The 12,409-nt window shown below is 37.2% G+C and overlaps 1 protein-coding gene across 1 annotated transcript; it reads right to left on the bottom strand.

Annotated features, from left to right (window-relative positions):
• Window positions 1–1,402: 1,402 nt before the first annotated feature.
• Window positions 1,403–12,409, bottom strand: LOC103710615 (GTP cyclohydrolase 1). Its single transcript, XM_008796430.4, has 2 exons — window positions 11,989–12,409; window positions 1,403–3,072 (listed from the first exon to the last, which is right to left on the bottom strand). Exons 1-2 carry the CDS (start codon window positions 12,224–12,226, stop codon window positions 1,823–1,825), a joined length of 1,488 nt encoding a protein of 495 aa, XP_008794652.2. The 5' UTR covers window positions 12,227–12,409; the 3' UTR covers window positions 1,403–1,822.

Genomic DNA, 12,409 nt, shown 5'->3' with positions numbered 1-12,409 from the left:
TATTATGTATTCAGTTAGTGTTAGCATATTCTGCATAAGGATAATCTCAATCTAACCATATCAATTTTATATGTTCTATAGAGTATTTCCTTACCTGATAGCTGAAATATTTCTTATGGTTGAAAACAATTTTTGGATGCTAAAGGATGATCTAGCAGCAGAGTTCAGTCATTTATGGGAAAGTATATAACTTGGCAGCCATATATCTGGGTTTGAGTCAATTAGATGGCTGATTTACTGTAAAGAAAATATGATTCTGGAGAATGCGTCGAGCCTTCTGTTCATGGACACTCATGTGAGTTTGAGGTTTGATATTTGATTTCTAAGCTAAAAATAATGTGAAGCTCAAGTTCGATGCATGAAGATGTCTGCATGTGCTTGAGAAAGTCCCAGCTGACTCAAGCTTGGCTCGATTATGCCCCTACAAAAGCCACATTGATCTGCCAAAGCATGTTATTCTTGGATTCAGAGGTGCGACAAATAACTAGATTGTTCGACTTAATATTCCAAGTCGACCTTGATAGATCCGAGACTTGCAAAGATTGAGCAACACCCTTTGTTTCTTGAGAACTCGAATAATTTTCGTAGTGTTAAAGTGTGTGTCCATAGAAAAGGAGGATGACATGGTCTGAAATATCTTTAAAGTTGGCCTTGGGAGGACCTGAAAAAAATTGTCTTCTGAGGCTTCATTTGGCCAGAGGATTTAAATATTGTCATCACCATCTTCCTCCTCAAAGCCTTTTCCATCAAATTTAGGGTGTCATACAAAACTCAAACTCAGAAGGCTCCTCGGAAGGATTGCTATCAATCTAATGTCAACTCTATAAAGAAATGGTGCTGCAAATATCCTCGCCAATAATTTAAGGACAAGAAATATCATTGAAGCGTGTTTCAAGATATCTTCTTCCAAATCTCTCCTCTCAGTCCAGTCTTATGTCCAAGATTTTTGTCAGCAGCATTAAAATGCCACCTACATCATATTAAACCCAATAGAATTTTCTTTTCTCAATGCAGCAATCTGCACCACAGGAATCTAATTGAACTCACCATTGGCTGTACCTAACTATGTTTAAAAACATATCTGGATCACCCGTAACATAAACACAAGAATCTTTCAAGGACCTGAGAACTTCTAAAGAAGAGCAGATCTCATAGGGTTTGGATTCTAGAAAACCTTCAATATTCTTTCAGCCCAGCAATTCCAGACACATTTTCCTGCTGATGTTCTTCCGAAAATTTTCAGCGTACTGCTTATCTAGATTATGAGCACAGGAACCGATTTACAAGTGCAAACGAAGTGCTTTTAGAAGATTCTCATCAATAAGTATTTAATTTAGCCAAAATATCAGGCAGTGAAAACTTCTATTCTGCTGCTGCAAGCATTGCCATGGACTGAAGATACTTCCAAAAAGTATATTGAATGAACCTTAAATATAACGAAACAAGTCTTTCCCTTCTTTATTTTTTTTCCCTGTATTAAGGAATCATCAACTTGATAAGAATGTATTCACATTTTATGAAAGTAATACAACAGAAAAAAGCTGAAACGTCTTCATCATTCTTATAGATTTTGTTGACAACATGGCATATCAATCCTTGTGCTGTTTCTCCCTTGCTGCATGCTATTGCTCCTAGAGAGACAGATGTTGGCTGCTTCTCAGGTTGCATTGAGCAAAAAATTCGAGGAAATTCAAAATTATGAACATTTATGCCAGCTGGAGAAATTCTCCAGTCACAAACTGTACCTGCCCCATTTAAACTTGGACAGGAAACAAATGTTGACTATAATCAGATCAAAACTTGAAGATGCAACAAAACAAGGTCAACCCCCTGATGCAGTACTGTTTGAAATAGTCTGAAGAAACAATGCCTTGGCAGCAGGATCAGTTGAAAACTGACCCATAACAGCAATTGTCGCCGTGCTGCTCCCCACCTTCTCGATCCCTCTTGATATCATACAAATGTGGCTGGCTTCCACAACCACCATTACTCCCCTACTGAAAACAACATGAACTGCCTCTGCTATCTGCCTCGTGAGCCTCTCTTGCACTTGGAGTTTGCAACCATAGTAATCAACCACCGACTGCAAAATGGATCGCTCGATACGTTTGCCTTCTTCCTCGTCAAAGTAACCTATGTGCACCACGCCATGGAATGGCAGTAGATGATGCTCACACTGAGAACAGAAAGGCAAATTCAACACAGAATGGATCTGGCTTTGGATATTAACAGCATCTGCTGTCTTCTTATGCAAACTCAATTTACCAAGATTGAAACTGCTCATCTTTAATTCTAGGTTAGAACTCTTAAAATTCATTAGCCACTGCACATAACGATAAGGGGTGCCAATAAGTTCTTTTCTCATTGGGTCTTCACCAAGAGAGTGGAGGATTGAGGTTACTGCAGTAACCATAGCAGCATGAATAGCTCCTGGCTTGGAAGACATTTTACCATTAATGGGACTCTTTGTGCTATGCCCATTGCACAGGGGCACCTCCAGAGACCTCGACGGGCACCAAGACTGAATGGGAAAGCAGTTTTTACCGCACCCTTCCAAGTTCATGCCTCTGAGCTTCAGAAGATCTAAGAAGTCATTCCAGAAAGAGTCGCTATTATCCTCAAAAACTCCAGACCTGGAACAGACTGAAACCCGCATCCACCCTTGCATGTCCAATTTGGATGGATGCTTTGGGTTGGGAATGCACCTTAGAGCTTCTGGAAACTGGATGTGCCAACAGTGAAGAGCAACAGCTGCACCGGCCGGGTTGATGCTGTTCTGCAGTGCTGAACAAATGTCATCCGCCAGACTCTGTGGGTCTTGAAGCCTCTTGGCAAAGACATCTGCAACCCTAGAAAGCTTGCTTAGGCCAACAACTAGCTGCCCTGATGGGACATAACCAACATGGCACTGAACACTAAATGGAAGCAGGCAAGACTCGCAGTATGAGAATAGGTTGATGTCTCGAACAACCACCAGGCCACCAGCTCCTCCTGCATAACCTGTCCCATCGTCCGAACCAGCTTCTGGAAACAGAGCACCTTGAACAATGTCCTTCACCTTTTGTCTATAACCTAAAGCAAAAAGTAATTTGAGTGCATGGAACTGTTGAAAAAGATCAAATCAAGCTTCTCTCTTTAATCAGTAATGAGACATAATTACACAGAATCTGTGAATAAATAATCTATATAAGAATGATGCAGCTAGACATTCACTTGCAGAATAATTTTCCTGTTTTTTTGATACACTTAGTTTTTTAATATAATGTGCAAGAAGAGAGATTGGAGTTCATCTACTAACACAACATGTAAAAGAAATGGACTTAGTTAATTCCACTATCATATTATGAAAAAAAAGAGTCAAGTCATCAATAGTAACAGCTCAACTCAACTAAGCCTTAATCCCCAACTAGCTAGAGACGGCTACATGAAACATTTTCCTCTATGCTGCTCTGTTTGTTTAAATTATTAACGTCAATTATTGAGGATCAAGCCATCAAAAATTGAACTTAATAATTTAATCAAGTGACTGCTTTTTAAAGATCACAACAAAAGCATCAATGTGGCATTTCCATCCTAAAATCATAGATTGGATGGTAACAAAAAACAACCACTTGCTTATAGAATGAAAAAATTTGGCTACTGAAACATAATGAGCTTTATTTAAGCAAATATTACAGAATGCTTGATGATGCAGAAAGATGATACAATAAAGGTAAACTATTGTGCTTCTTCCAACTACCGACGCAAATTCCACCATGCAATTTTCATACAACCTAGTTCTGCCTTAGCATAAAGGGAGAAAGACGCCTTGGATGGGGCTGGGGTGATTTTAGGTGCTAAAGTGGGAAAGCAAGATAGGCGAAGGTGCCCATCCAGCAAAAGAAATATGTAGAAGTTAAAAAGAAGTCCTTTGATCATAGCTCTATTTGGTTGCCAATAAAATGCAAGAAAAGATTACTAAATTGAAGAAGAAAGGAAAGATGATTGGAACTAGTGATTTGTTGAATATGATTACATATTCTGTTGCAAAGAAAGTTGTTAAGATCATGGTATACAATACCGTTCTGAATTGCTCAGTTTGGTCAGCATCGTACCATAGCAACCACGAATCGTGATAGTTTGTGGTCTCATATGGTATTTGGCCTGAAATGGTGCAAACCAATCCTGCATGATCGAGTAGCTCAAAACTAGGAGAGAAAGGGCTTGACACCGTTTTCTCCCTTTGTTTTAAGGTAAGGGAGGAGAAAAAAAAAGGAGAGCAGAAAGTAGGCGAAAGAGGATGGAGGAGAGAGTGGAAGGATGAGCAGGAGTTCTAACCCAGGTATTTCCCTCTTTTTCTTTATTTATGTTACATCCCATAAATGGATCAAAATTGAAAAATATGGAACATCATGCATGATTTCATGATATCTAGATTTTAGTCAGGTCTACCCAATGATATAACTTCTTTTAATTTTCTCATATTTTATTTTTTTATTAAAATATATTTTGGATAAACAATAATTAAAAATAAAGAAAATGTTACATTTCAAAAATTAGTATCATACTAAGGGTCTAACATTCTATTTGTCATCTTTTTGACAGCATTTGCTTACCTTTTGGACATTAATTGCTTCTCAAATAAAAGCCTCACTTTAGAGTAATTTCTAGATTAATTGGGTTATTAGCGATTAATGTGGGCTGAAACACGTACGCAGTACCTTCTATCAGAGGCTACATTATCCATAATTAAAATTAAAATTTAATAAAAATTATTATTAATTAAAAAATCATGAAATTTCAATAGCATGTAAAGATATTTCAAACATATTTTTGGAGCATTTATCATATTTTTCCAATAGTTATTCAATTTATACATATATTATAAATTTAACATAAAAATATCAATTGAATAAGCATTTGTGAAATTTTTGCAATTATATAAATATCAATTCTTGTTTTTAGGAATTTTTCAAAATTTTCTTTTTTAAAGTAATTTTAAATTCAAAAATGAATTAATCCATAAAAGTCATTAAAAATTTTGTAGATACATAACAAGAATTGATGCGATGTTTCCTAGTGTTTGATGATAAATGGTTTTGAAAATTTTAGGATTAGACAGCCAATAATAAAGCCGGAAATATGATAGAAATATGTTAAAAAGAGGTCACCATGGCACTAGGGCCAACTAGGGCAGCAAGGCCAGCTAGGGAGGCAAAGCCAGTCTAGGCGGCAAAACCAAATGAGGTGGTTTGCTTATATGAGTCAACCAATAGAGTCAAGGAGGTAGGTCAAGTAAGAATAAGATGCTAATCCTCGGACATTCTATCAAATAATGCAAAAAAAGAAAAGAAGGCAAATTTATTGGGACAATAGAAGATGAGCCAGTTCACAGTGAGTCCGAGACTATCAAGCCCTCTGATGATAGATTGTCCATGTCATCTAGTGATGCAAACAATGATGACAATGACTCTTCAAGTGATGTTGGATACGATGGTCGGGGTGAAAGCAATGGACAACAAGGAGGTGGGATGCAGTTTCCTTTGTTACTCCATTCATTGGTGAGTCCCAGTGAGTATATGATGTAGGATATGGACCAAGGCATAGGGCTAGGAAGGACATCATGGCATAAAGGAGGGGACCTAGAGGTGGTGGAGACGATACCAATCTGGCAGATAAGGTGGTGCATCAAGTGGAATCTTAGCGTATTAGGATCCCTCGAGTGCTTAGGATCATCATCTTATACCGGATCATATCCTCCCTACCGAGTTATGACCCATATGGTACATGACTTCTGAGTCTTCATATTCGAGTGGGTATCACCCTCCCCAGAATCAGACTATGAATTAAAGATTTGCTCAGTCCTTTTTTAGATTCCACCACCACATCCGACAAAGCAGTAATATTAATATGGCCATCCAGTACATACAGGCTACAATATCCTAGATGGGTACAATATTAAGGCTAGAGTCAAATCCTCGACCCCAATATGAATGTGACATAAACGTGTATGAGGGACATCAACACTCAACTTGAAATTGAACAAATGCACGTATGTCGCATTTCCAATTTTTAATAAGAGTATTCTATATTTTCAATGTTATACTTAGTTAATTTAACATGTAATGTATAGTCACTTTTCTCTAGGCATGATAAAAAATTAAAGTGTATTACATTTGAAAAATCAAAAATGAACTCACAAAATCTTATTTTCTATTCAAAACTAAATAAAGAAAATTTAAAAACCTCGAAAACAAAAAACAGAAAAATATATTTCTTGGTGTACTGATACAATTTGCTGCGATAAGGTAACTTACTCTACCGATCTCCTACACGTACGCAGTCTAGGACCAAGGTGGCAAACCTTGGTTAAGATAAAGTTGAATTATCAAGATTGGCTCGTTTTTTTGTCATTTTTCCAAAACTACAATCTTTTACAAAAGAAAAAATTGCAGGCCTTCAATAGAATTGGCCCTTCTTTATTCCTTATTTTTATTTCCTTGCATTTCCTTTTTCATTGCCGAACAATTAGATAAAATATTCCTCTCCAGATAACTATCCTTTCTCACCTCATTAGCAACCAAACTTGTGGCTAGTGCTATTCTGCTAAACATTTCAGGAGCATAAAATATAATTTAATTTCCAATCCTATCATAGGACATGGAGAACAACTAAATTGAAAGTCATTATATAAGGAAGAAGGGATAAAAGAGAGTTTTATGCAAGATCAATAAACAAGGAGACATTAATGATCAATTTTTGAAATTAAGGCAAACAAAATGCCAAATAAAGTTGCCCTAGGGATTTCTGGTGCAAGGAGATAGGAGGTTTTATGGGTTTCAATACAGGTCCTTAGTAGACCTATAGCTGAAATTCAACTGGTGGTCAATGCAAGTAGATCAAAGATAATGGAACAGAGATCAAAAGAAGGGATCGGTGTTATTGGGGAAGGGTGGCGAGGGCAAAGATGGGGGTTGGAGGACCAGAAAAATCCATTTTTCCAAAATAAACCCTGTAGAATGATCTTTCTTCCAACATTAGAAGACCTGTTTAAAGACTTTTTTAAGACTTTTCCTACAACTAGAAAGTAAAACTCCTACAGAACTTAGCAACCAACCCTTTCCTATTTATTTGATGCCAATCAAGATCTTAAAAATATAAGATCTATACCCCACCAATCAGTTGTCAGCTTTAACTCCTAAAAGAAGAAAAAGATGAAAGCTTCAAGCATTGGTCTAAGGATTAAAGTTTTGGTTTGTACCCATCTGTCCTCACTTCCCTAGATCAGACTAGTAAGATACACGGCCCTAAGATGGATTCAGGAACCTGATATATGAAAAACTAGGTTGCCCATTTGGTAATGATGAAAAACGAACTAGGACGGTGACTAGGATGTCTAATACCCACTGTACTAACAATTGAGATAGCCCGAGGTTCCAATAATTCAGAAGGACACCATTTTCCATATACATGATACCCGATGTTGGCCCAACGTAGATTAGACAACTAAAGTTCAAAAATCGATTAAAAAATGTTCAGACGATCATTATCAAGCTGTTGCAATGAATTCTAGAAAACTACCATAACCTACTAAGACCTAACAACATGTTCGTCCAAACTGGTAAAGAGGGCTCTACAACTTGGGAGACTTTATATAAAATTCAAATGATATCAAGCACACTCTTAACATTGTATTGTTATGCACCTCTCTTATCTTCATTAGCTCATTTCATAGAAACTATCTTTTCACATTTTTATTCAAGATGCTAGAGTACAGATCTCATTTTGGGTGATGAAAAGATTCTTCATTCATTCATTTGTAATGTCGACGTGGAAAATCTTGCAGCAAAAGCAAGTCAGTAAAGCAATCATTAACATCATTCTACTCTACCTATCAACCCTTTTATTTTAAGAATACCGAAGCTCCTATCTCTCTGTTTGTGTGTGTATACAAGCCCATTTGTTCCATGATGGTCTGTGTTACCAAAGTCCCTAGTTTATTTAAGCAGGCAATAGACACATGGCCAACCCATCTTTAAATTGATAAAGGAATATGCTGGAACTACAGTAATAAGTAAAAATGATTGTACCATTTAATTATGGTTAGATACTTCCGCAATTATCAGATAAAGGTTTTTATATTAAACCCTTCAGTGTTCTTTCTTGAGTAGGAATAAAGTTTAGGCCCAGCTTAAAGGCAAGCTAAAATGTGATGGAACTGTTTAACAAAGATGTAGTTAATAAAATGATTCTCAATTCTCAGTTATAACTTCCAAAGGGGGGAGAATCACTTTCGATCTGAACAAATCCACATGTAAATTTCAAGGTTCCAACCAAACAATTTTTTGTGAAAAAATTGACTATATATAAAAATTCGTGCATGCCTACTTTTATCATTTATTCATTTCCTCAAATTTCAAGAAGCCTTTTTACAAGAAAAGTTTTCAAATATTTGGAGGACATGCTACAATGGGTTTCTGAGAAAACAAGAAAAGTCAATTTTTGACATAGGATTGGCTACCTAGTGCTTGAATCTCATAAAATATTTAGATTATAGTGTGCTATATTGCTATGGAACAATAAAATTATAAGTTATACTTTTAAATGATTTCAATTTTTTTCCAGATGAAATTGCCAAAATGCTACATCTGAAGGTCCATTCAATATCTTCAATAAGATGTCTAACTTATTTCCTTAAATCATTATTTTATCTAATATTCCTTTTAAATGTATTACATTCCTTCAATTCTTTATTATTTTTGGCTGATGCTACCAAAACTAGAGATAACTACTAAGACAACCGCAGCTGCCAGAATCAAAACTCATGAGCCTAGTCAAAGTTGAAACCAAGTTGTTTGACCTTGAGCAAAGCCAATTTAGTAAGTGAAGTAGACTAACTGGTTACTTCCAAACTTGTCCAACCTACCAGCTTGCCTAGCTAAACGTAATAATGTTGTTTACTTGTATTTTTCTTGGTAATTGTGAATATTTTATTTTCCCTTATTCTATATTTGCATATCTTTATATAGCTTTGCGTCTTTGTGGTTGACTGATAGCATGTCAGATTATGTCTTGTGGTCAAATCATGGATATTGTAGTCTAACATATTTTTTTACCTGCAAAAAGACAGGCAACTAAACACAAGATGTGACTTAACTGACTTCAACCACATAAAGCAGTTAATTCAGATAATGTTAAAAGCAGAACCAGTTCAGGTCAGCTTTGCCCAGGTCCTTCAAAGATTGCCGCACTCCAGCTGGACTTGATACAGAGCATTTCTACCAATACCTAAATCTAAATGCAAACCAACTGGTGGACACCAACAGCCTAAAGAAGGATAGTCAATGGATGAGGACGGGTACCAAAGGACTGGAGACATGCCATAACCAATTAATAACATACAGAACCTGAAATAAATAAGAGGTTTACAAGGCATCTGAAAACACTATAACCAGAGTTCAGATGAAACTATGGACATGAAGTTATTCTTAGATGCAAAACATTAAGCTGCACGAGGAATGAAATCTTTCACTACATATTCCACTTGTTTCATCATGTTCTTGTTTAGAAAGTCCCAAGAGTCCACAACAAGTTTGGCTGCATGTAAAAGAGACTTTTAAAGCCAACAAAACTAGCATAAGTTTAACTTCATATGGTCCTCTCAATTTATATATGCTTCATATAACTTGAGTAACATTAAAGAGAAAGTACATCCTGATGAGATGGAGTATTTTGAATATTGAATTGAGTAAACCTTATAGGTGATTCCAAGTAATCTGCCTCTCCTAACTTTCATTTCTTCACCTTATCCAACTTCTCTTCATATGTCTACATTTTAATAATAAGATGGATGTTCTATAATTTCACACTTGAAGGATTTAACTCTGCACGTATTTGCTAAGCAGCATTATTTCTACCTCACAAGCATCATATCACTATATCTACGATATCACAATTCTTCAAATCAAGTATTTCTTCGCAGAGTGACAAATGTGAGGGCTTTGCTATCCTAGTATACCTCTCTCTCCCACTACCCTAGTATACAAACACTTGACTACAAGCCTCCAATCTTCCATTACTTTGGAGGAAGGTGTTGAGCATGCATACAAAGTAGCAGCACATAACAGTGAATCATTATGAAACTAATGTGATGACCATGGCTTAAGGCCCCATTTGGTTCAGGGCTAAAGCAGAGCAAGTCCCCTTTGTCCCTCCTCATTCCATTTACAGACACCTTCCCTATTGAGTTAGAGCATTAGGTTTAGAATAGATATTTCAGAAAATCTAGTGACAATCAAAATTGCTCTACCTATTCAATTCAACCATCCATTTCTTCCCTCAAATAATTCCACCTAATTGATTTAACCTGTTTTGCTATCCCTGAACCAAACAAAGCCCAAGTTTGACATGTACACAAATAATGAAACCAATTTGATGACCACTACTCATGTTTGACACACATATGATGATGTGAACGTAGCTCTGAATGAATGATACACCATTGTTCTCCCAATGTTTATTCATTAACAAACTTTGAATTCCACTAGCTTTTCGACCATCTCGTATCCAACACCCATAGCAAAAAGGTTGCAAACTTGAGACTCCCAACTTCATGATAGTATCAGATGGACATAACAAGACCAAAGTCTCTTACAGTAAAATATTTAATTAATATTTTAACTTTGTCATATAAAATACAATATTGATATGGCTCTCAGAACCAAAATTTGAGTGGAGTAGCTCTAGTGCAAATGTAACTTTGGACTCAGATATGGTGAGGCAAAAGGGGAAAATTATTAAGAGGGCAGCAATCATTGTGGAGGGAGAGTAGGCTATGGAGATGTTTTAAAATGAATGTATGGTAAAAACAAGGAGTTACAAATAAATGTCTACAGAGAAATGAGTAGAATCTGTGCCACAGTCACAGGAAAATGCTAGGAATATGCAACCACAGAGAGAGAGAGAGAGAGAGAGAGAGAGAGAGAGAGAGAGTACATGTTGTACACAAAGGGCAAAGAAATAGGCATGCCTACAAAACTCTGGGCAACATCACTAAAATGGTGCAATCACATTATGAGCAAGATTCCTGCAACATGCAACAAAAACTGTATGAATTCATTACAGTGAAGGAGAAGATTTATCTGAGAAGTCAAATGGAATGGAGACAAGATGCCCTTGCAAACTATAAATAGAAACAAATGTTACAGAATTTGAAGGTGACCAGAAATATTTATTCTGGTAGGAACAATCAAAGATGGTGCTTAATCTAAATTCTTCTTAGAGTATTCAAACCCATTTAAAATTGACAAATATTCAGTTCTGGAAATAAACATAACATAGATTATAATGTCATAGAAAGATCCCAAGTTAATGCTGCTAGTTGATAGTAAAAGGACAAGAAAGCTAGCAATTCATCAATGGTCTCGTTAAACTGGAATTAATAGCGAAGCTGGGTGCAACATGGACCACTTCATAAAAAACACACCCATAGGCAGGTGGATTTGTGACTTTGTAAGCTCAGTTCAAGCAAAAAAAAAAAAAAAAAACTTCTGTCCTTAAACATTTTACTACAAAGAAAAGTTTGGTTAGAAACCAGTCATTAAGATAAAAAGGGAGAAAAGGCAGAAGACAACTCTAAGTGTTGTTCTGTAATGCTGTCGTTTCATACCTTGCTGCTTTTACCATGGTTAAATTACCGACGAACCAAGGTGCCTTCTAGATGATATACGATGCCTTCCAAAAATGAATCATAATATTTCATTGGAAACGTTAAAACAATGTTCCAAAAAGCAACAAAGATGATTGAAAGTTCACTTAGTTTCCATCTTACAGAATTCTTACAGAATCCTACCTAAAAATTCCATCCTTTCCAAAACAGAAACCGATGTCAAATTACAACATAATTAAGCTAAAGATCCCAGCTTTCTGGAACAAAGCAAAGGGCCAATACCCAACAAACAGATCTACGCAAAAGAAAGAAACAAATAGGATTCGGTAAAGAAGACGAACCTCTGGTACCCTCCCGGAAGGCCTTGGCGACGCGGAGCGGCGTCTTACGGAGCCCCTCCCGCTCGGGGTCCTCCCCGAGGCCTTGCAGCAGGAACCTGACGGCCTCCTCGATGGCCTGCGTCGCGTCGTGCACCGAGCCCGATCCGGCCTCGGCGTCCAGCTCCTCCTCCTCCGTCTCCTCCAGCCCCACCCTGTTCTCCAGCTCCCCCGCGAACCGCGCCTCCTCCAGAGCTCCCATTCGCCGCCGCCCCGATCTCCAATAACAATCCAACCCAATCCAACCCAAGAGAGAGACCAGAGCCCCAGTCAACGAACGGAGGCCGTCAGGGTTAGAAGGAAAGCCACGAAAGACCGGAGAGATTGAATTGCTCCTCGGGATGTGTGGATCGGCGCTGCCCCGCCGTGTTTTCGTTTTCGTACA

The sequence above is a fragment of the Phoenix dactylifera genome, chromosome 7 (assembly GCF_009389715.1).
Source record: "Phoenix dactylifera cultivar Barhee BC4 chromosome 7, palm_55x_up_171113_PBpolish2nd_filt_p, whole genome shotgun sequence".
In the NCBI taxonomy this organism is placed as follows: domain Eukaryota; kingdom Viridiplantae; phylum Streptophyta; class Magnoliopsida; order Arecales; family Arecaceae; genus Phoenix; species Phoenix dactylifera.
The sequence above is the reverse complement of the archived record's forward strand: the minus strand, read 5'-3'. Positions and strand labels throughout refer to the sequence as shown.

What these genes read in the sequence shown, in the direction of transcription:
- LOC103710615 (XM_008796430.4), bottom strand. Translation starts at nt 12,226, where the DNA reads ATGGGAGCTCTGGAGGAGGCGCGGTTCGCGGGGGAGCTGGAGAACAGG. An exon ending in CTTCCGGGAGGGTACCAGAG is followed by an intron (nt 3,073 to 11,988) that starts GTTCGTCTTCTT and finishes TTTTTGCTTTAG; the next exon opens with GTTATAGACAAAAGGTGAAG.